The 21848-nt window shown below is 45.0% G+C and overlaps 1 protein-coding gene across 1 annotated transcript in view; it reads left to right on the plus strand.

Moving 5' to 3' along the window:
- CCDC125 (coiled-coil domain containing 125) overlaps positions 1-21848 on the plus strand; it is a 307161-nt gene that overhangs the window by 268612 nt on the left and 16701 nt on the right. The window contains exons 10-11 of the mRNA XM_086960825.1: positions 2042-2219; positions 8818-8957. Coding sequence (XP_086816951.1) covers positions 2042-2219; positions 8818-8957 — 318 coding nt within the window. The remainder of the gene's footprint in view (positions 1-2041; positions 2220-8817; positions 8958-21848) is intronic.

Raw genomic sequence — 21848 nt, forward strand, 5'->3', positions numbered from 1 at the left:
GTCCGTGGTCACTAGGAACTCAGCTTCCTTCTTGCTGATCCATTCGTTGGTCTCGGCTTCAATGACGAGGCTGGTGATGGTAGCCATTATCCGTTTCGTAGGATCTTCCATCAGAGGTCTGTAATGGGTGGTGTTAGATAGCTGTCGCCTACATTCACAGTCATAATCTTCATAATTTTGTATGACTGTGGCACCCCCTTTATCAGCTTGTTTGATGACTATAGAGTCATCTCTACCCAGGTCTATGGACGCCTGCCGTTCTGCAGTTGTTAAATTGTGGAATGGTTTCAACTCAGGTTTGTTTTGCATGCTGGTAAGAACTGCCCGTTCGAAGGTGAGCACCTCCGGTGGGACCATTCCATCGTTAGGGGTGAATGTGGAAGGTTTTTTCAGACCAGTGTCTACGGTGGGAAGTTCTGGTTGATTATCAAAAAATGCCCGTAGTCGTATTTTTCTGAAGAATTGTTTCAGTTCGATAGTTTCTTGGAAAGAATCCGGAGTGGGGGTGGGAACAAACCCAAGGCCTTTCTCTAGCACTCTTTTCTCGGTGGGTGAAAGAATTTTCTTTGACAGGTTAACGATTAGACTCGTCTCCCCCTGGCCGCTACGCTCCTCGTCTCCATTGAGGTTGACGTTGGTGTCTGGTCCTGCCACTGCACTCCTTTTTGCCCGCCTCGCTTTCGCCCTCTTCCTCTGCCCCAACCTCTGCCTTGAAAAGGTGGCGGATTGAGGGGGTAAAATTGTGGCGGGCCTTGTGGGTAAAAGGGGTATTGCCAAGCTGGTGTCATATGAGGAGGACCGTGGAAGACTGGGCCTTGTTGGTATCCTTGTTGCCAAGTGCGTTGGGGGGCTCGTGAATTCCTAGCCGGATATCCCCCGCTCGAGTCACTACTTGTCGATCCCCGTCTCTGATCGCTGCCTGAGTTCTCATCGGACGAGTAAGTATTCTTCTTCCCTTTGTAACCGTCCTTGAGATAGGGGTAGACTTTTTCTTTTTCAAACTTGGCAATGTCTTTCTCGAGTTTGGTGGTTTTCTGTTTTAATAAGAACTCATGGTGGTCAGACATTTCCTGATTGATCTCACTCAGCTTGGTGGTGAATGCCGTCTTGTTGTTCTTGGAGGTTGCGTTTTTCATGGAGGCCTCCAGGGCTGAGATCTTTTCTAACAAGGCATCAGAAAGGCGTTTTGCTGTTTGACTGATCAGGAATAGTAGATCCTTTGTACATTTCCAGGATACCTGGCACCAATCCACTTTAAAGCGTTTGTCTTCCAAAAATAATCTTGGGACTATGTTGACAATCAGGAATTCTAATCATACACAAAAGTATTAAGTATTCAGCTACAGCTTTAAATAGGTCATATTATTACAACAAAGAATCCCACTCTAAATTCTGCCATAGCTCCAAACTGTATTTAACAGATTTTCTTATTCTTCCTTTGGTTTTGCATAAATATATATTCATGAACCAGTGCTCACATTTTACTGGTTGTACTGTGTAGAATTCCAGTTTGATGGACAGCCATGTTTGTCATACATCAAGATCAGTCCATCATAAGAATTCTGCCATGGGTTATATCATTTTTTTCAAAACAAAATTACTAATCATGTGAATTCCAGTTTGATGGGTAGCTTTGTTTGTCAAACATCCACCATCGTGTTTGATTTATGGCCCAGTATTCTAACTGATATTTTTGATTTTCCATAGTTGGTTTGAATTCATACCGTTATACTTTTTTATCATTATAATAAATACTGCAAAAGTTTTATATTCAGAAATGTATGCCACTATGAATTCTTTTCAACACTTTTTCAACACCTTCAAAACCACGTGCACTTGTATTGGCTGGACTTGATTGTAAAATCAGACATGAATTTTCCACAACCTTTTCATGCCTGTGAGATGTCTGTTAAATTTACGTGCCAGACAAGTATATATCGGTTCCAAATATATTTATTTGTATATTTGGTCACTTAAATTAAGTTTTGAATATTTACGTAATTTTAATTTGCGCCGCCATGTTTTTAATCCAACATAATAGTTTGAGCTGGAGAAGAAGAGTAAAGAAGAAGCCTTTATCATGGCAGATGCTTTCAGAATTGCGTTTGAGCAGCAGTTGAAGCGAAGGAATGACATGACTCTAAGGATGAGTGAGGTGGACCTAATTTGCAGAAAAGAGAGCAGACGTCTGAACAACTGGAAGCGGATCATGGAAGACGGTATCTGCTTACAAATCAGTTTATGCTAAATGCTTCACTTGGGATTTTTGTGCATAATGGTCCGTCTGTTGTATGAGGTTACCCAGTGCAAAATTCTTGCTTACTTTCATACTCCTGTTATATTTGTGCTGAGCCAGAAGCAACTCTTGTACCCCAGGTTGTGCTAAGTACAATATTGTAAGTCTAAATGGCAAAGAGAATATCTAGACACCCTTTATAGATGGAGTGAGCAGTCGTATATCTTTAAAAGTCTATTATTTGTATTTATTTAATTTACATTTTTGGGGACATTTCCACTCACAACATATCACCTTAACCTCAAAAGTGATAAAGTATCTTGTTTTAAGGTTTTGTGTGAAGAAAGGAAGGAAGTCTGGCCTACACCTCGGTTAAGGGATAGTCTGCAAATCTATATCTCTCTAGCAATGAAAGGGTGAAAGGGGTAGGATTGATCAGAAGTATATTTAATGAGTATAGAATTCTTAGTTTGAAGTGCATTATAGGGGAATGTTAGTATTGATGAATGATTGTTGTTGAATAGAATCAGTACTTTAAATTAGCAACATTCCTGACGAGGGAATTAGTGCACATTAATATTTATTTGATGGAAAGGACATCTGACTTGGGTAGGAAGTTGTGTGTGATCCTGGTGCATTTCAAGATAACATTTCCAGAAGATATCAAGGAGTTTATATCTGGCTGAAAGCATATGTTTCAGCCTAATATTACTCCTAGACTTTCCACTTACTTGGTTTTGGAGATGTCTTGAAGGATGGCTTTAATAAAGTAGTTGTATTAGTAAAAATAGTGGAAACCTAAGATGGAATTGCATTGTAATGTTTTTCAGATCGGAATGTTCTTAGTTCCTAATGCACTGTCCCTGTGGCATGCCTTCAATGTAACAATAATTGGCACACTACTTTATTGTTCAATATCTAGCCAAGATGCATTGTTACTAGCTCCATCATAATGTTCAAATACAGTAGAAGGTCCCACACAAATAAAAACCACATTCTTCCAACCCTTTAGCTCTATCATATAATGCTTTCTTTACAACTTAAACCAATTGCTCAGTAATTACTCAATTGTGTTCCCAGTGTTCTAATAATGGTTAAGTGGAGTCCACAGAAGTCAAAAGGTTAACAACGACCTCTCTAGCGAACATTGGTCAGCGTTAATTCCCACAACCACTTAAGACATATCTAATATCTTAACATCTTTGACCCCATCTTCCCTGGATGATGTCTTCCTTAGCTAACAACTGAAGAAGGTCACCAAAACTTGTATTCTCTCTCCAGCACTTCTCTGTAACTCATCTTTGAGTTCTGGTGTTGTGCCCAATAAATTGAAAGCTGCTAGGGTTATGCCACTGCTGAAGAAGTCATCATTAAACCCTAATGCCCTCTCTAATTTTATTATACCTATCAGCATCCTTTGATGCCATCTCCCACTACATCCTTCTCGGCCAATTAAAGAAAATTGAGATATTAGGCAAAGTTCACAAATGGTTTGCATTTTTCCTTGAAGTAAAACCCATAATGTACTACTGGCTTAGCACAGTTCCACTCCAAATTGATTACCTCTGGAGTTACACAGGGATCTGTCCTGAGCCCCAGTCTTTTCAATTTGTATATGCCCCCTCCCCTCACTTCACTGATTGAATCTATTGGCACCTCGTTTTTCCATCTCTGCCAGTAACACTCAGATGATCATCAGACTTGATTGTGAAACCACTAAAGTGGCTTGCAATCTGAGAAATTTTCTTCAAGAAGAAGCAGCCAGTTTGATGGATGTCAGCACCCCATTTTTGAACGGGAAGAATTCAAAAAACATAGTCTTTGAGACAAATACAGCATGGATCAAGGAGTAGTGGCCAGAAAATCAAGGAAGTGCTCCCTAGTAATTTGAGGGTTTCGGAGATAATAAATGGACTTTCTCAGAACACGCAAATCTATTTGCAACACTGGTTTTTGTCTTCGATATATAATCAGAACAATTTTCCTTTTATTCCCCCATCTTCCAAAAATATTTAGTACAAGTAAAAATCAAATAAAGAATGGACTATTGTAACTTTCTATTGCTTGAACAACTCAAACATCTGACTTCACGTGTACAGCTGCTCCAAAATGTAGCTGCCATAGTGGTTCTGGGTCTAATGAGAAACTCCTCCATTTCACAACTACATATATTGCAGTGGCTACCAATAAACAAGATATGTTATTTCAAAGCTTTGTGCTTATGCCATAAATCTGATCATAAAACAAACCAGATCATGTGCATTGTCTCTCTTTTTTCTTGGTATACTCTCTCTAGAGATTATGATGTAAACATCCATTCGGGGTAAAAATCCTTGATTTAGAACAGCCGAACACGGCGGCCACTCTTTGGCGGTGGTGATATCAAGGGAATGGAACCCCTTACCCTTAGCGGTTCGGTCCTAACTCAATCTTTTTATTTTCGGGAAGCAGCTAAAAACTGTTAACTCCCAATTTCAACTCTTATTTATACCAGCCTTTGAATGGTCTACTCATCGTTGTTTTCCTCCTTCCATAATATTGAGATTTTCTGGGGTTGGTTGATTCATACGCTGTTTTTTCCTGTAGTGATGGGACTCTTGATTGGAAGTAACTGTTTCCATTTTACAAATGGCTTCAATCAACCTTCCAGTCTCTTCTGAATGGAAACATTGTACTATGACTGTGTCAACAACGGAATGCTGAGAAAGTCTGTTGAATCTCCTTGAGGAAAGGATGACTCCTCCATATAGGGATTATGCCACCCTGCACTTAATAATACCTGTGGAAGGTGTCAAGTGTCTCCGTAAGTGGGTACCATTGAGTAAGATGGTTCTGGCCGGTGGAGCTTGGTTCCCCGCCTGTCCCGGCGAAGTCAGCTAAGAGTCTCGGGGTCGTCATAGACTCAGAGCTATCCCTTAAGCCTCAGGTGGGTGCTGTTGTATCATCTTGCATGTTTCAGCTCAGAAAAATCAGGAAAGTCTCCCATCTCCTTACACCTGAGGCCCTGATTCAAGTCTTGATTGCCATGGTGCTCTCCCGCCTGGATTTCTCCAACTCCCTGTACCGTGGCCTACCCAAATATCTTCTCCATAGGCTTCAAATCGTACAGAACCAGGCGGTTAGACTGGCCTATAAAATCCCGAAATTGAAGTCGGTGAAACCACTACTTCGCAAACTCCACTGGCTGCCGGTCGAACAGAGGGCTGCGTTCAAGATCGGCTGCCTCACATTCAAAGCTGTGTTTGGAACTTCCCCTGCTTTCCTCAAATCCTTAGTCATCCCCTACTGTCCGGCACGCAACCTACGGTCCTCTCATCACCATCTCTTAGCTGCACCCCCAATTAAGCTCAAAAGATTTGGTGGCTGTAGATTTGCCCACTTGGCCCCCAAATTCTGGAACCCGCTGTCCCTTCCGCTTAAATCTTCTAACTCACTTCTGGAATTCAGAAAACTCCTGAAAACCAGTCTTTTCACACAGTCTGGTTAGCTCCCCTCTTTTTACATCTCTCAGCACCCAATCAGCGCCAGGAAACTTATGGTGTCAGAGCGCTATACAAATCTCCATTAAGATAAGAAAAAGCTACAAAGGGTGAGAAACCTCCATTAGAATCTTATAGTTCTTGATTGAAGGTGAAGATTATTACCGAAGTTATTAGCAAGGCACCAAACACTTCCAGACATTGGGGGGGGGGGCAAGAATATCTAGAACTATATCCATTAGAAGTTCCAACTGCAAGAAGCAAAATTCATGGAGCAAAGTAGTAGCAAGGAGGCAAAGAATGCAACTAGGAATACGGAAACTGTGATCCAAAATATCCATCATTTACAAATGAATCTTTTATGTATGATTCAGATATGAACTGGCTGCAAGAATAGAAACACCAGTACATTCTAGGCTGTAAGATAGCTTAGCGACTTACTGACCAGGGCATCCAGCGACTTTCTTTCCGATTGCACACCTTCTTTTCCAGGATGCTTGCAATCATTAGCAAGTTCTTGGCACAGATATAACAGACAGGGTCCCCCAAGGTTCTTCCCTGTCCTCTCTTCTTTTTAATCTTTATATTCGCCCCCTTATTCTTTCTCTCCTTGACATGGGTGTCTCCGTATATAACTATGTGGATGACCTCCAGCTTGTCTTTGACCTCTCTTCCCCCCTGCACTCTCTACCTAAATTTCATTCCACTCTTGTTTTCATCTCGGAGTGGATGAACCGCAACCAACTTAAGCTCAATCTGGACAAGACGGAGTTGGTCCTGACCGGTCATTACACCTCCCCTTGGTCGTCAGCCTTCTGGCCCTCTACCTTTGGCCCTCCGCCCATACCAGCGGCTTCTGCAAAGATCTTGGGCATTAAAGTTAGTGGGGACCTCTCCATGCATGCCCAGATTGGCTCTGTTGTCTCCTCATGTTTCTTTTCCCTCTGTATTATTCGGAAAGTGTCCCGTTTCTTTTCCACTGAAGCTTTCAAACTGATTATGCTTGCAATGATTCTGTCCCGTCTTGATTACGGGAACAGTCTCTACGCGGGCATTCCGGCCTATGAACTTCGCCGATTGCAAGCCATTCAGAACCAGGCTGCCCGAATTGTTCACCGCTTGCCCAAATCTTCTCACATTACGCCTGTCTTGAAATCTCTTCATTGGCTTCCCATCTGCCAGAGATCTTTTTTTTAAATGGGATGCTTGGCCTTTCTGGCCCGCAATCGTATTGCCCTAGCGTTCATCAATTCACTCATCATCCCCTATACTCCCATCCGTGCCCTCCGTTCCTCCAACCAATTTCTTCTTAATGTCCCCCGATTTCGCAAATCCAATACAGGAGGTACCAGGTTTTCAGTACTAGCCCCCCATTTCTGGAACAGCCTACCCTTGTCAATCAGATCTATCCCAACCTTTCTTCAATTTCGTAAAGCCCTCAAGACACATTTATTTTCCATAGCGTACTCCAGCTGATCACCTCCTAGCAGCTGTTATTCCTCTCTTTAGCTTCTATCCCCAGCGCCAGGAAGCCGAATGTCGCAGTGCGCTTTATTAAGAATTTTCTTCATTTCATTTCATTTCAGACTACTATCTAAAATTAATAAGGGAACTGTTGGAAACAATTAAATATAACTAATCTGTGATAAATTAACAAATCCTTGCTCGTATCGAAGATTGTAGACAAGATTCTCAATTCTTCCTTTTATGCTTGCACTCTCAAGATTTTTGGGTGTAGGCTTAAAGTTATATTAATACCCCCAATACATCCACTCCACTACCTCACCTGACCATTACATCATATTCACTACACCACAAGAACAGTATATCATCAAGTAAGTAACATGATTGAATTTAGGGTTATGGTTATTAATGAAAATGACATTCAGTTAACTTAAATTTGATTAGTTAAAATTGTTGTCAGGGTTATTAGTGAAAATGTAGTTAAAATAATTTAAATTGGTTTAAATAAATAAGGAAAGAATGAAGGTTCTTGAGTTCCCCCAGATAAGTTAATTGCATATACACACAGTAAAAAAAATATATTAGTTTATTAAATTAACTGAATTGTACATTTGTTAAATACAAAAGTAAAGGTTAATATTTTACTTCAAATTAAGTAACTTCATTTTTAAAATTACAAATATTACAGGGTTGTAATGTGTAATCATATCAAAAGACTATTCTTTTAATTAAATATATTTAAAGGGGAAGCAAGGCTATTAAATTAAATTATGATGCAATAATTGTAAAAACAAAGTAAAGGAAAAAAATAAAATAAAGCCATTTCCAAATATGTAAATTAAATACATTTAAATGCTAGATTAAGGTAATACTTAAAAAGTAATTAGATACATCACAACATTAGATTACATTAAAATCAGGCTTCGCACAATACAGAAATGCACAAAGGAGAAAGAGTTACATCTACAATTAAAATGAAGAAAAACTAAAAACCTATGAAGTTGTTGTGAACATTTTATCTGCAGGTCTTCTTTCTTACTAAATCTTGCATCTTCATTGAGTACAGAATACCACAGTACACTTGATTGCATTCCTTGAGCGCAGCTTAAAAAAAGGAAAGGGAGGACTAATATAGGTGACTTGAGAACAATGACACCAACATACTCTGTAGGTACTGTCTGCAGTATAAATATTCTCATTAATTTATGTATTCAGGGGTAGTGACGATACATATTGGGCGAAGTAGTGGTAAAAAGGGAAACATACCTGACAATGTAGTGGTGGCAACGCAATCATAATTCCAAATGTATTGTTTATAATAGTTATAGATGCAATCCTACTCTCTCTTTTTCCCACTATTATTGGAAATGGGCCTATCACTGCTCACAGACTAAGATCCATGAAACATGTGATTGTAGGTGACTGAGCATTGTTTTTTTGAAATCTTCAGTTTGTAATATTATTATTTCATTCCACACATGCAGCATAAATATCATATTTGTTCTGTAAGGAGGTTTTTAACAGTCTTAGTAGATAATATATATTTAATATAATTGCCTGTTTGAGTCCATTTTTTCCGTGCCAAGTTTGGCACATAGCCTTTTCTGTTTATAAGAAATATTTATTTTTTCTTTCTAGGAGCACTCTTTGCAAAAGGAAATAAGGATAAGGAAAGCTTAGGAAAAAAGCTGATGGGAATGCTCATATCCGTAGCAGATTATAGAAAACTGGAAGAGCTAGATGATCCCCAAGAAATCATCAAAATATTAATAGATTTGGTTTGTATGCATTACATTTTACATATGCAATGTTACATACTGATGTTTTCTATGTTTCTCTACTCCTGAGTTACCAGTATTCACTCTTGTGCCTCTACACTTTTTCATATTTACAACTTTCTGGCAAAAGAAAACAGTTAAGAATTTAAAGATCTGTCACAGAGCATACGTCTTATTCAGTTCAAGTACCTCCATCGTGTGGATTATACCAGGGTTAGGCTGTGGAGGACAGGTCTGGTGGCCTCCCCTGTGTGTCTCAGATGTGAGCATGAGGAGGGTACTTTGTTACATACCGTTTGGCACTGCTCTGCATTGGCGCGATTCTGGAGGGGGGTAATGGCCTGCTCTCTGAAGTGTTGGGCTGAGACCTTCCCTGTTTACGGAAACTGATACTCCTGCATGTTATGGATGGAAATGCGGGTAATATATACAAACACCATCTTATGCTTCTGGGATGTACCCTAGCTAAAAGGGATATTGCCAGGGCCTGGAAGGCATCGGCGGCGCCGTCCGTCTCTGCATGGAAGAACGGCCTAGACTTCTGTATGCATTATCAAAATGGGGTAACCCAATTGGTCATGGACTTGGGTGTAGTTTGGTATAGAAAACAATGGTCCTAGACCTTACTTAATTGGCAGAAAAGATCTGAATACACAGTTAATAAGTAAAGAACATTTAGAGCATGCTCAGAGAACAAGTCATCTCATAGTACTTAATAATTTAGGAAAGGAGAATGCAACAAACCAAATTCGAGGACTAAAGGCAATTTAATTCATTCTAGACATCAATTGAGTACAAATCACAATTGTAAAAATGCTGATTGCCCCAAGGGAGGAACGTGCAGAAGAAGGGTAGGGTGATTGGGAGTGTTTGGGTGATTTGGTGATGGAAAGGAAAAAGGTCCTTAGGATAGTGACATGGAGAATATTTACAATATCTTACAAGCGGAGGATCGGTTCAAAATCACCATCCTTATTAGCCTGGCCACAATGGGAATTATAAGCGCACCTGTTATAAAGTTTGTTCAAGCAGTATAGATATATATTCCGACTATAGCACATAGGGTATGGAGAATCAGAGTCCAGGCTGAGTAATTAAAAGGGCGTTGGCGTTTCGACTCGTCTTATGGCCATGTGGGTAAGTTATACCTTGGCCGTGCGAGTCTTCATCAGGACATATTGGGGCAATTTCAGAAGGGCTGTAGAGGTGGGTTATTAGGGTGCGGTGGTAGACGGTATCAAAGGCGGCTGAGAGGTCTAGGAGGATGAGGGCGGTTGTCTCCATGTTGTCCATCAGGGTCCTGATGTCGTCGGTGGCTGCGATGAGGGCGGTCTTGGTGCTGTGGTTGGCTCGAAATCTGGACTGAGATGGGTTTATTGACGATCTTCTCGATGACTTTTGCCAGGAAGGGAAGAAGCAAGATGGCAGGCAAACACATGTCTGTAGGGGCAGATGGTGGTGCTGTTTGTCTGTTTTTAAGATAACGCGTGGGCCATTTCCGGAGAAAGCACGTGCCAAGGGCTGTCCTGCCTGCGTCGGTCAGCGCCAAGAAGAGACAGGTCAGGGCCACCCCCCTTGGCTTTGAGATCGGATTCGGGCACTGCTCGTGTGGTTTTCTCAACATTATTGCTCTACATCATTAATAAGGCCCCTGATGAAGGGTTACCACTCGTTAACCCGAAATGCATTGGGCAAGCATCAAGTAATGCGAGAATTTATGTGGACCACAACTTATGAATAATTAACTGAAATTTTTTTTTCGATTGGAATGAAATAAATTCATTATGAAGCATCCAAATAAGTTTGTTTTGGAAGTTTGATTTGAAGCCTTGGAAGAAACCTCACAGTTTCATGTTAAAATGCGCGCCTGGCAGTGATTTCTACATCACATTTTGTTTACTTAATTTAAGGCACTTCCTGGCAGAGTGCGACAAGGAAACGCGCTTAAACCAACTGAATTAAAAAATTTTGTGAGTGCACGGAGATACTATAACCCCTGTTTTTAAGATGTGCTCATCAAAGCTTGTTTAACAAGTCAAAAGATTTTAAGAAATTCATGATACCAGCTGTCCAGGCCAGCCCTATAGCTTTGGGAGTCTGAAACATGTCTAAATTATCACACTTGTATGAGTAGTTGTGCTGGTAGTGGCATAAGGAGCACTGGCAGGGGCACTGGGTGGTACAAGCTGCAATGGCCTCCTGAGAAGGGTCCGAGCACTTTTTTTTAAATAGAAATTAAACACTGAATTTAATTGGCAATAATAATTTGCTATAATATTTAGAGAATCTATAATCAAATAATACTAGAATCTTGAGATAGACAGGAGCAGAAAATGGGTAGCAACCAGCTTTAAAATGGGTAGCGGGTAGTTTGATTTTCCTAGTTGGCAGGGCTCCGTGTACATTATTTTCAAATGCAGCTATAGGCATATTGCAGGCCATATCTTTGCAATGGGAAGAGTTAGCAGACTGGAACCAAATGGAGAAGAATCAGTGCTCTGTTGCCTTTTTTGCTAGGTTTGTGCTATAGAAATGCCACACACATACATACATACAAGGCTATCCCAAGACAGTTTAACCAGCCGTAGTAAAGGGTAGTTTGACTTTTCCCTGAAATATGTCTACAGGACCCAAGGCCAGAGTCCTTAGATGAATATGGCAGTCAAAGGTACTTCTCTCCCAGTGCCATATGAGCTGCAAAATTCAGCAGGTCTAAATGCCACATACATACCTACATACAAGGTTATCCCAAGACCGTTTAACCAGCCGTAGTAAAGGGTAGTTTGATTTTTCCGTGAAATATGTCTACAGGACCCAAGGCCAGAGTCCTTGGATGAACATGGCAGGCAAAGGTACTTCTCTCCCAGTGCAGTTTGATCTACAAAATTCAGCAGAATCCATAAATACACTCAGCTTGCTGGTGCCGATGTTCAGAGAGGTTGAATTAGGAGTTGTTTCTTACAGAAAATAAACCCTTTGGCTACTATTGTCTTAGCTCAAATGCCTATTGTTAGAGGTGAGAGCACAGTTAATGAGGGAGAGAAAAGTGTGAAGGAACTAAACAAAGGGGACAGGAAGAAAACAACTTGGATATAATGAGCCTGATTCACAAACTGCATTTTGTAGTATGTAAAATAGTAAGTAGTACTTTCTACAAATTGCGTTTCACAAACTTACAGGTGAAAACCGCCACCTTCCCCTTTCACATATTTTCATGGGGAAATCTCTGACCATGTAAGTTTACTACTTAGAAGTAAATGTTGGAGGATTCGGGGAAGTGGTCGGAAAATAGGGAATTTCTGATGGATGCTCCCAACCACAGATTCCTTACATGGTAAACATTTCCAGACATCAGACTGAATACGGAAATTTCAAAGCAGTACACCTGCTGCCAGTAGGTGGTGTCTTGCTGCTCCGCATCAATGAGTTCCGCTCTGCAAGTAATGAGCAGAGCTACTTAAAAGCTCACCCAAGCACTGACTTCAGTTCATTCTTTTCACTCCTTCAGATGCAGATTTGGAGCTACTCTTTAGTCTTTATCAAGACCTTTTTTGTGCAAAATGTTTCACCCAAAAACTTCCAGTGAGCAAGGGTAAATCTCCTAAGACAACAGAGTTTAAGCTGTGCATGGATTGTCGCAAACAGATGTTTGTGACAGACCCTCTTGAGATATTGCTGTGACTGACAAGTCCTCTGCTCAACTGTACTGATGTCTGGATCCCTAATGCTGATGTTTATTATCTTAGGCAAACATGGATCGTGCATGTGCGCCATGACATATGCCTGTCTCAAAGATTGCGGTCTTGTTGGACAGGGAGGGATACCCAAAGCGCTACCCTCATAGTGGTGGAAGGCTACTACCTTCACCTTGAGTTAAGAAGCACAACCGCTGTGGTGGCAGCATACCATGTAATGATCAGTAGGAATGAACAGTTCCTTTTTAACTTGTATTTCCTGAGTGAAGCCTACAGGCTCACACCCTTTTAAATGTTCTGCTACTATGTGCTTAACTCACCCTGTCCAGTGCTGCACAGTGCAGAATTGGTGTATCTGTCCTGAGTGTATGTGTGCCTGCGGAGGGTGTCATACAAGGGCAATGCAGTACTGAGTATTGCTTGCGTGGTGTATGCATGTGCTAGAGGTGCTTGTACCTGCGAGTGGTACATTACCTGAATGCTGTAGTATGTGCACGGTAAGTGCATGTACTGGATGTATGTGTACCTGTGAGTGATAAAATACATACGAAGTGTGCAGTGCCTGCGGGATAGGTGCATGTGCCTGGCATATGTGTACCTTGGAGTGGTACAATACATGAGGAGTGCAGTGCATGTGCCGGGTGTATGTGGGCCCGTGGGTGGTACAGTACGTAAAAGAACAGTGCTAAGTAGTGCGTGCATGTGACATGTAAGTGCTGGATGTATGCGTGGATGTATGCGTGCTTCTCAATGGTACAGTACATGGAGGATACAGAACTGTGCAGTGTGTATATGCTGTATACACGTATTGAGTTTGTGTGCCTGTGTATGGTACGATACATGGAGAGCCCTGTGTTCCATTTTATGAGAACCAAGCCTGTATGTTAAAAAATAGAGTGGAGGTAGAGAGATTCCTCAGACAGAGTTGTGGATTGCTGCATTCATGTAAGTTCAGTGAGACTCACACTGGTTAGGGGAGGACCAGGCGTCTCCTGTACACTTCAAAGGGTGCTCTTCGATTCAGTGAGATATCACAAGGAAGGGACCTGGGCACATGTTAGGGAGGAGTTGGGGCTGATAGGAGAATCACAAAGAGTCGGGGTGGGAGCCCTTGGCTAATCTTTTGATGCACATATCACTGTGTCTGACATCCAGGTGAACTCGAGTTGCTCCCATAGCTTGTGTTGTGGGACTATCAGCTTCGGAGACACCCCTGCTGTGAGTTTTTTGACTCTGAGCAGCAGTCTGGGTCCTTTGCTGGGTAACACACAGAGAAGTACTAGGTCACATCATTGGTATAACTGCCTGACAGGAGTAAATACCAAATGAATGCATGTGTGGGGCCGACTTGGCACAGTACCTCAATGTCCCAGAATACCTCTGGGCAGATGGGGGCAAACAGACCTGGATAACTCCTCTGGCAGCCATGATGTTTTCATGGGTATAAAGGATGTACCCCCCAGGAGTGATCGCTGCTTGACAATCCTTGTGGAAGCTCAGATGAGCATTTAACAAAGTACTAGTATCATCTTGTGGTAGCCTGCACTCAACCCATGTTGGGCTATTTCTTGGTCTCCGAATAGCATGACCCAGAGGGGAGCGTGTCCGTTACATCTGTGGTGGGCAGTAAAAAAAGACATTCTTCGCCGGCCTTTAGCGTTTCCCTCGCCTCGCTGGCTAAGCTGCATCGGAGAGCATATTTGCAAGCAGGACTCTGGCAACTGACCGTGCTCTGTCGCAGAAGTATGCAATGCTCAGATGGAATCACGCCTGGATTAAGAGCATGTTCCTTCACAGCCTTGTTGGTATCTGAGCGTCTGTGGCATTTGGACACAGTTGCCTAATTTTTGCACTACTGAAAGGAAAAGCACACTCACAGACGGATAGTGCTATGCAGTGTGCGTGCACACAGTGCCTCATATGGCCGGGATGCCCGCCACCCCCTCTCAACACAATCCCCAAGGATGGGAGAAGTCGGACACAGGTTTGAACTTTTGGAAGGCGGGAGGGAGTCACCCTCCCGGCCGTATTTATTAAAATATGAAACAAAATTTAAAACATTAAATTAAAGTTTCATAATTATGTACAATTTTACATTTATTACATTTCGATGAAGACATGTTCTTTGGCTAACCTTAACAGATCTCTAATACAAAGGTTTCCTAGCCGAGTCTAACATCCTGCAAATGCATACATTCTAAATTAAAATTGTACATCCTAGCATTAAGGGCCAACGGCAAGGTCTTAACCGGTGTCAGATCCCTACTACCAAAACTCTCGCCCTCACGGTGTGAGTGGCGCATGCGCAGAGGACTCTACCCTCATTGCCAACTGTAACTTCCCTTGTCGTGGTGGGGGCCCCCTTTCCACTCGACGCCATCTTAAAGGTCGTCCGAGTTCCCGTGTGAGGTATCTGTAGGAAGGACAGCGTGGACTCCCCCCTCCCCCCCCCCCCATCCCCACACTCTCTATCCGCCGTCGCGGATATCCGGCCCCCGGGAAATTAGTAGGAGGGGCATCTAGCCGCCTCCCCCCTGGGAGGGGCCTATGGCCGTCTTCCCCTAGGCGACCCATCCTTAGTGGGTGCCGCCTCCCCGTAGGAGGGGCCAATGGCCGCCTCCCCCCGGGCGCTCCCTTCCATTCTGGGTGGCGCCCCCCTCTAGGGACCTTGAAATTACTGCTCACCGATCATGACCTTACCGCCACAGGCCGGATAGTTGACCGACTATCCGGCCCCCCCAACTCCTCCTAAAGGTCATGCTTCCTCAAACCCCTTAGCCAAGCTATGAAGTCTCCTATGAGTAAATCAGTCCCCCCCCTGGACAAGTGTACCCCATCGTTCAGATACATGAGATCACCCCGAATACACCCGTGAGGAATGCTATGCAACTGCGAAGAGCGAAACAATTTACCAATTTTATTATTAACCCTTTTCACCGAATGGTTCAGTGCTGACACCGAAAGGCCCACCCGCCATAACTTCCTGGGAATTATGTGGGACCAGGCAATCGTGCACCCCGGGATTCTTTTAGCCAACCAGCTAACAGCAGACAAAATTTGTTCAAACAACACTCGTCTACCCCGTGTCACCAAGTCATTGCCCCCCAGGTGTACTATGACTACAGATGGCGGTGACCTTTGCCGCCCTAAGAGACCCTCAAAAATGATTCGAATTGGTCAAAACAGAGCCCGCCCTTCCCATGGAAGGCCACTCTGTACCCGTATTCCCCAGCTGCGTGAGTCGCGTCACCTGCTTTGAATACGTCCCCGGCGCGCCTCACATATGAGTGGCCCACGACCCATACCACTCTCTCTCCAGACGGTGGTCCTTGACCGCTGGTCTCCTGGTGCTGGGTCGACTGCAAATTCCGCCCCGCGTGACAGGCTCGCGAAACTGTAATTCAAACAAAAGACAAGAAGCGTGAGTGCATGTCAATTGATCTTTACAACATGTGCAATCGCACATACCTTTTGAAGCAATTCGAGGACCATCGTCCCAACTGTTTCACTTCCTCCGCACTCTGACCCCTGGCTGTAGCTTCAGTAGCAGCCCCTATCCTAAAGGAGTGGGTCCCAAAATCGCACGGGTCCATGCCCGCAGCAGCGATTGTCAGTGCTAGCACCCTCTGGAACTGAAACCTCGTCAGTGGGGTGCCATCCTTGTGTCTCAGCAAACTCCCCCCCCATGTAGTCGCCCTCAGTGCCAAGTATTCCTCTATACACTTTATCGGGCACGTGGGGGACCCTCGCGCGCGCTGCACGACAACACTATTTCCCATAGCCCCCTGGTCGGTCTTGGACCTGGCTATCGAGACCACCATCGAATCACCCCTAATTTGGACGTGATCCCTGCGCAAGCCTCCCTCAACGTCTTTCTTATTCCTTGCGACCAGTTCGCTCACCCGCATAGCCCCATGGAATGCTAATGCGAAAGCTGCCCGGAACAGAACTGCTTCGAAATGGGAGGAGCACGTCTCGTCTAGTTTCACTACAAGTAGAGACAATCTGTCTAAGCCAATCAGGTGCCTCGCATCTTGCTTGCGACCCTCGAGGCGCTGCCAGCCGCGAAGGGCCTTCTTAACCAAAAAGGAACCCGTCGGAACTTTTATGCCGTACAGCTGCGCCATGAATGAAATGGCCGCCCTATGCCTATTGGCCGTTGCCGCTGATCGGCCTTCTCTGTGCAGCGCTACCAGGAACCCCAGGAAGGATTCCTCCTGACCCCAGCTCTGACTCCCTGTCGGACCCAAAAATGTGCAATAGGAAAGAAACGCTCCTTCGTATGCCTTCCTTCTCCTGTGGGCTAAGCTTGCTGCCACGAGGTCTTGTAATCCGGGGCACCGATTAGCCACAGTGCTTCGGGGAATGGTGCCGCCACCAGGTCCGCTGTAGGTAGATAACCCCTGAACGCCTGCATATGTGAACGAGAGAGTGCATCAGCTGCATGATTCAGTACGCCCGGCACATGTTTCGCCCTGAACTGTACATTCAGTCTCATGCAAAGCAGCACAACTTCTTTCAACAATCTCAAGATCCATTTGCAGCGTGCTGCCTGTTGGTTAATGCATTCGACAACAGTCATATTATCAGACCAAAACACCACTGAGCGGTCCCTGAAGTCGTCAGGCCATGCCATCAGAGCAACCCAAATGGGGAATAACTCCAAGAACCCAATGTTACCTGTGAGACCGCTGGAGTGCCACCACGTCGGCCATGTTTGCGCCGACCATCGATTACCTAAGATGGCGCCAAATCCCACGCTCCCCGCTGAGTCAGTCCACAGACCTAGTTCATCTGAAGACGCTGGCGGCTTGTTCCACACGACTCGACCGTTGAAGTCCGCCAGAAATGCCAACCAAATGCGCATATCCTGGCGAACCTCTGCCGACAGTTTCGTAGGGTGGTGCCCCTCTTTGAGACCAACCATAGCTTGTGCAATAGAGCGTGAGAAGGGGCGGGCCATTGGTATCACCCTCAAAGCAAAGTTAAGCTGACCCACTGTTTGTTGTAACTGGGCAGGGTCACTTTCTCCTTGCCCAGGCATTGCGTCAAGGAAGCCCTAAACTTGGCCACCTTTTCCATCGGTAAACGGAAACATCCCTCCACAGAATCGAGCTCAATTCCCAGAAACTCCAGTGAAGTAGATGGTCCAACCGTCTTACCTGGTGCCAATGGGACTCCAAACTCCCTCATGAGGATGCAGAAGTCGTGCAGCGCCTGCGCACATTTCGTATCGCCGGCTGCTCCCAAGAACAGGAAGTCATCAAGATAGTGCATAACATGCCTATGCCCTGTGGCCTTGGTGAATGCCCACTCTAAAAAACAGCTGAACATTTCAAAATAGGCACAAGAAATGGAGCAACCCATAGGCATGCATTTATCCATGTAATAACTTCCTTGAAATGCAAAACCTAGCAAGCGCTGATCCTGTGGGTGTACCGGGAGCAACCTGAACGCCGATTCGATATCTGATTTCGCAATCAGCGCCCCGGGGCCCAGGCGATTTAACATGGCCACGGCATCATCGAACGATGCGTACCGCACTGAACAAACTTCCGGGTCAATGGCCTCGTTCACCGAGGAACCCCTTGGAGCAGACAGGTTATGAATAAGTCTAAACTCCCCTGGGTCTTTCTTCGGGACAACCCCTAACGGGGAACAGATGAACTCCGCCACCGGCGGGCGATGAAAAGGCCCTGCCACTCGCCCTAAGCTGACTTCTTTTGCAATTTTCCTCTCTGCCACGCTTGGGTTGTGCTGTACCGATAACTGGTTTTTACAAAAGGAGTCCCCCCCGAAAATCCCCCGCCGGGATGCGGAAGCCGTGTAAGAATCCCTTCCTCAACACCCCAGCGGATACATGATCAGGGTATTTGTTCAACCAAGGAGTCATAGCCATGAGATCAACGGGTGTAGGCAATCGATCACAACGTTCTACTTCACTCCTGCTTGGACCCTCCTTTTCCTCCCGTCCCGCTATTCTTAGATCTACATGAACTCTCCGGGTGTGAGGAATTCCCACAGCCCGCACACACATGCTTGAACCTACATGTTCCCTGCGGTCTGTTACAGTTGCCTCGATTGAAGCCCCAACAGACCCCACGCTTGCCGCCATTCCCGCCGGTCTTAGGCTGGTAATCCCCTCCGGCGCCCGCTCGAAAGGGCACCGCGGGCTTTTGGCGGACGACCCCTGACCCACTCCCGCCTGGCGAGGATGTACCTGCCGCCCCTGGCAGGAGCTGCTTGTGCCATGACACCGAGTCCAGGCAATCCCACGTCAGAGTAGCATCATATTCTTTCGCTTTCCGGAATTTCATGTCATAACCTTTCCATTCCTCCCCCTCATACATTGCATAAAAATCCATAATACGATTTTGATAGCAAGACAATTCAGTCAACACCTCGGGTTTACGTTCCCCCATAACTGCAGTAAATACAGAAAAGGCCTTAACCCAGTTCGTTACTGTCTCATCCACCCTGAATTCCGCCATCTTGAAGCGCCAGACGCTCGGGTGCCACAAATCCTTCTGGGTTTTAGCATATTCCATCTCGCGATGGTCAGTTAATAATGAAAACATGTTAACGTATTTGTCTCCCCATATTAACTCTTTCGTGGCCATAGGGATGTGCTGTGCCACCTTCTCCCGCCTCGAGGGTAATGAACCCTCCCCCGCCATTGGCAAAGCGAGCTTACCCGGTTCAGCCGTTGTTCCCGCCGTCTTCTCGTGACCAACTGCAGGTCCTACCAGTGCCACCTGTGGGGAAACAAGAGGAACATTCGCCTTTGCGGCATCTCTCGACTGCCGCAATTGCTCGATTAGTAGTCTGGCCTCTTCGGCCGGGTCTCCAGGGGCCACTGCATCCCCTGCCTTCTTCTTGAGCCATGCTGCCAACTGGATGGCCAATTCGGGAGGGATTTCCTCATCATTAGCGGGAGTAATCACAACCGGTATCGGCTGACCCGCATCTGGGTTTGGTACCGGGTTGTCTGCCGGCGTGACGGGGGCGACCGGGGGTACCTTTAGGAACCGGGACCTCCCCAGAAACCGCCCTCCTCTTGACCCGCTTCCCCCTACCCTCGGGAACGATTCCCGGCAAGGCCGGGCCTATTACCTTCTTGGGTCGACCTGAATTGCTCAGGGCCGCCAACTGTTTCTTAACCTCCGACAAACCTCGACCGATCGAATCAACTTTTCTGAGCTTTCGGTCCATGCCAGCCATTCGGTTCGACAACAGGCGTAATACCTTCTCCATCTCGGAGCCCTTTCCTGCTTTCTTGCCAGCCATGGTTTCGAGTATTCTGCTCTTGGTCGATCACGAGGTCCTGGATCCTTCGTACTCCAAATAACTGAAAGAGAAACAACAAGATTACAAGTTCTCAAAATTGCTGCTTGTTCCGTCGAGGGCTCACGAGCAACGAGTGGGTGCAGCCTTCAGAGCACAGGAACAAGAGGACGCTTCTTCGGATTCCCGCTCTATTTATTCTTCTACGGGAGGGCGTGTACCCTCCTCCGGTACGCCTACTGGGCGTGGTCTTCGGTGTAGGTGTCTAGGACAACCCCTCTTGGGCGGGAAAAGGCGCGCCCCGGCTGCGCCGCTTCGGGCATACCAGCCGAGCCACGCCCCCGCCCAAAATGGCTTCCCGGGGGGATCGGGGCACCCAACCATACGTTCGGGGGGACGAGTGGTCGCCCCTTTCAATTTCATTTCTTTTGTACTTTAGTGGCCGTTTTTGTTTAGAGGCCGTTTGTTCTTATCCAGAGAGAAGGATCTCTGTGGTACAGGACTTTTGTGTTTCCTACCTCCTTGTCTATGTATGGTGCAACTTTGGAGTTAGTCTCCTAAACTATATAGGGTTAGGCCCATAATCAGTAAGGCTAGGCCACCTATAATCACAAACCATAACACAAATGCCAATACTGATGTCCCTTCAACCTTCCATTCAAAACCGATGATCAAACACCTTAATTGTTATGATGTTATGATTATTTAATCATTGTTTTCTTGTGTTTTGTCTCCTATTTCAAAACGTTTTGTCAAAAAAATACATTAATTATCAATTTGACACATCATTTTGTTAATAACATCACAATGAACGGGGACAGTACAATTACAATATATACAACAATGAACAAATCGCACAGACTATACACACAACAAATATAACATTACACCAACTTAGTACAAAACTATTTCTTGCTCAGGTTCTGTTCAAATAAAGGCTTTTTTTAAAAACAAAAATAGCCCTTGATATCTGCATTCAAAAGCAAAGCTTAAATAATTTCTACAAGGGCAGAAACCAAACAGAGTCCCTCCATCCGCTGCACTTGCAAACCTTCTTTAGTCTGTCTTTTCAGTCACACACCCTGTTAGAGGTAGGATCTGACATTTCCTCCTGGGGTGGCAAGCAATCACCTCAGAAAAGTTGATACTCCAAATCTTCCATCGGGAATACACACTCCCATTTCTTTCCACCCCATCACACCTTCCACCACCATCAGGGCGGCTGATGGAGGACCATCTGTCTGTCTTGCAGCAGGAAGTGCAGGCCCTTTTGTCAAAAGGAGCCAAAAAGGGATTTCAGGGATCAGAAGAAGGGGCTGTATGGTACTTCTGCTTCTTCCTGCTGCCAAAGATAATGGAGGCTTTCATCCTGTTTTAGATGTCTGCCCACACAATGGCTTTCTATGGAAGGATAAATCCAAGATGCTCATGCTAGCCCAGGTCATGTCCGTTAGATGCCAGAGACTGGATGGTGGTATTGGAGTACTACCATCATTTCCCTGTCCTGCAGGCCCACAGGCACTACCTGCAGTTTACAGTGGGCTAGAAGCATTTTCAGTGTGCAGTACTTCCTTTTGGCCTCACCAGAGCCCTTTTAGTGTGCATGAAAGCGATGGCATTGGTCAGTACACATCTTCAGAGGTTGTGAATACCTCTCTTCACCTACCTCGATGACTGACTGAAGGTGGGCTCGCCCCAGGCAGTTGTTAACCACCTCCAAATGACGACAAACCTCACACCATTGCTGTGTTTCACTATCAGCATGTCGAAGTTACACCTGACTTCTTCACAGACGCTACTGTTTACAACAGAGCTATTCTGGACACTGTATGTATGGTTTTGTGCCTTTCCCACGAGCAGAGAGTCCAGGACAGTCAAGCTATGATCCCAGTGTTTCAACCTCTGTTCTGCA

This window comes from Lissotriton vulgaris, chromosome 3_1 (genome assembly GCF_964263255.1).
Source record: "Lissotriton vulgaris chromosome 3_1, aLisVul1.2, whole genome shotgun sequence".
In the NCBI taxonomy this organism is placed as follows: domain Eukaryota; kingdom Metazoa; phylum Chordata; class Amphibia; order Caudata; family Salamandridae; genus Lissotriton; species Lissotriton vulgaris.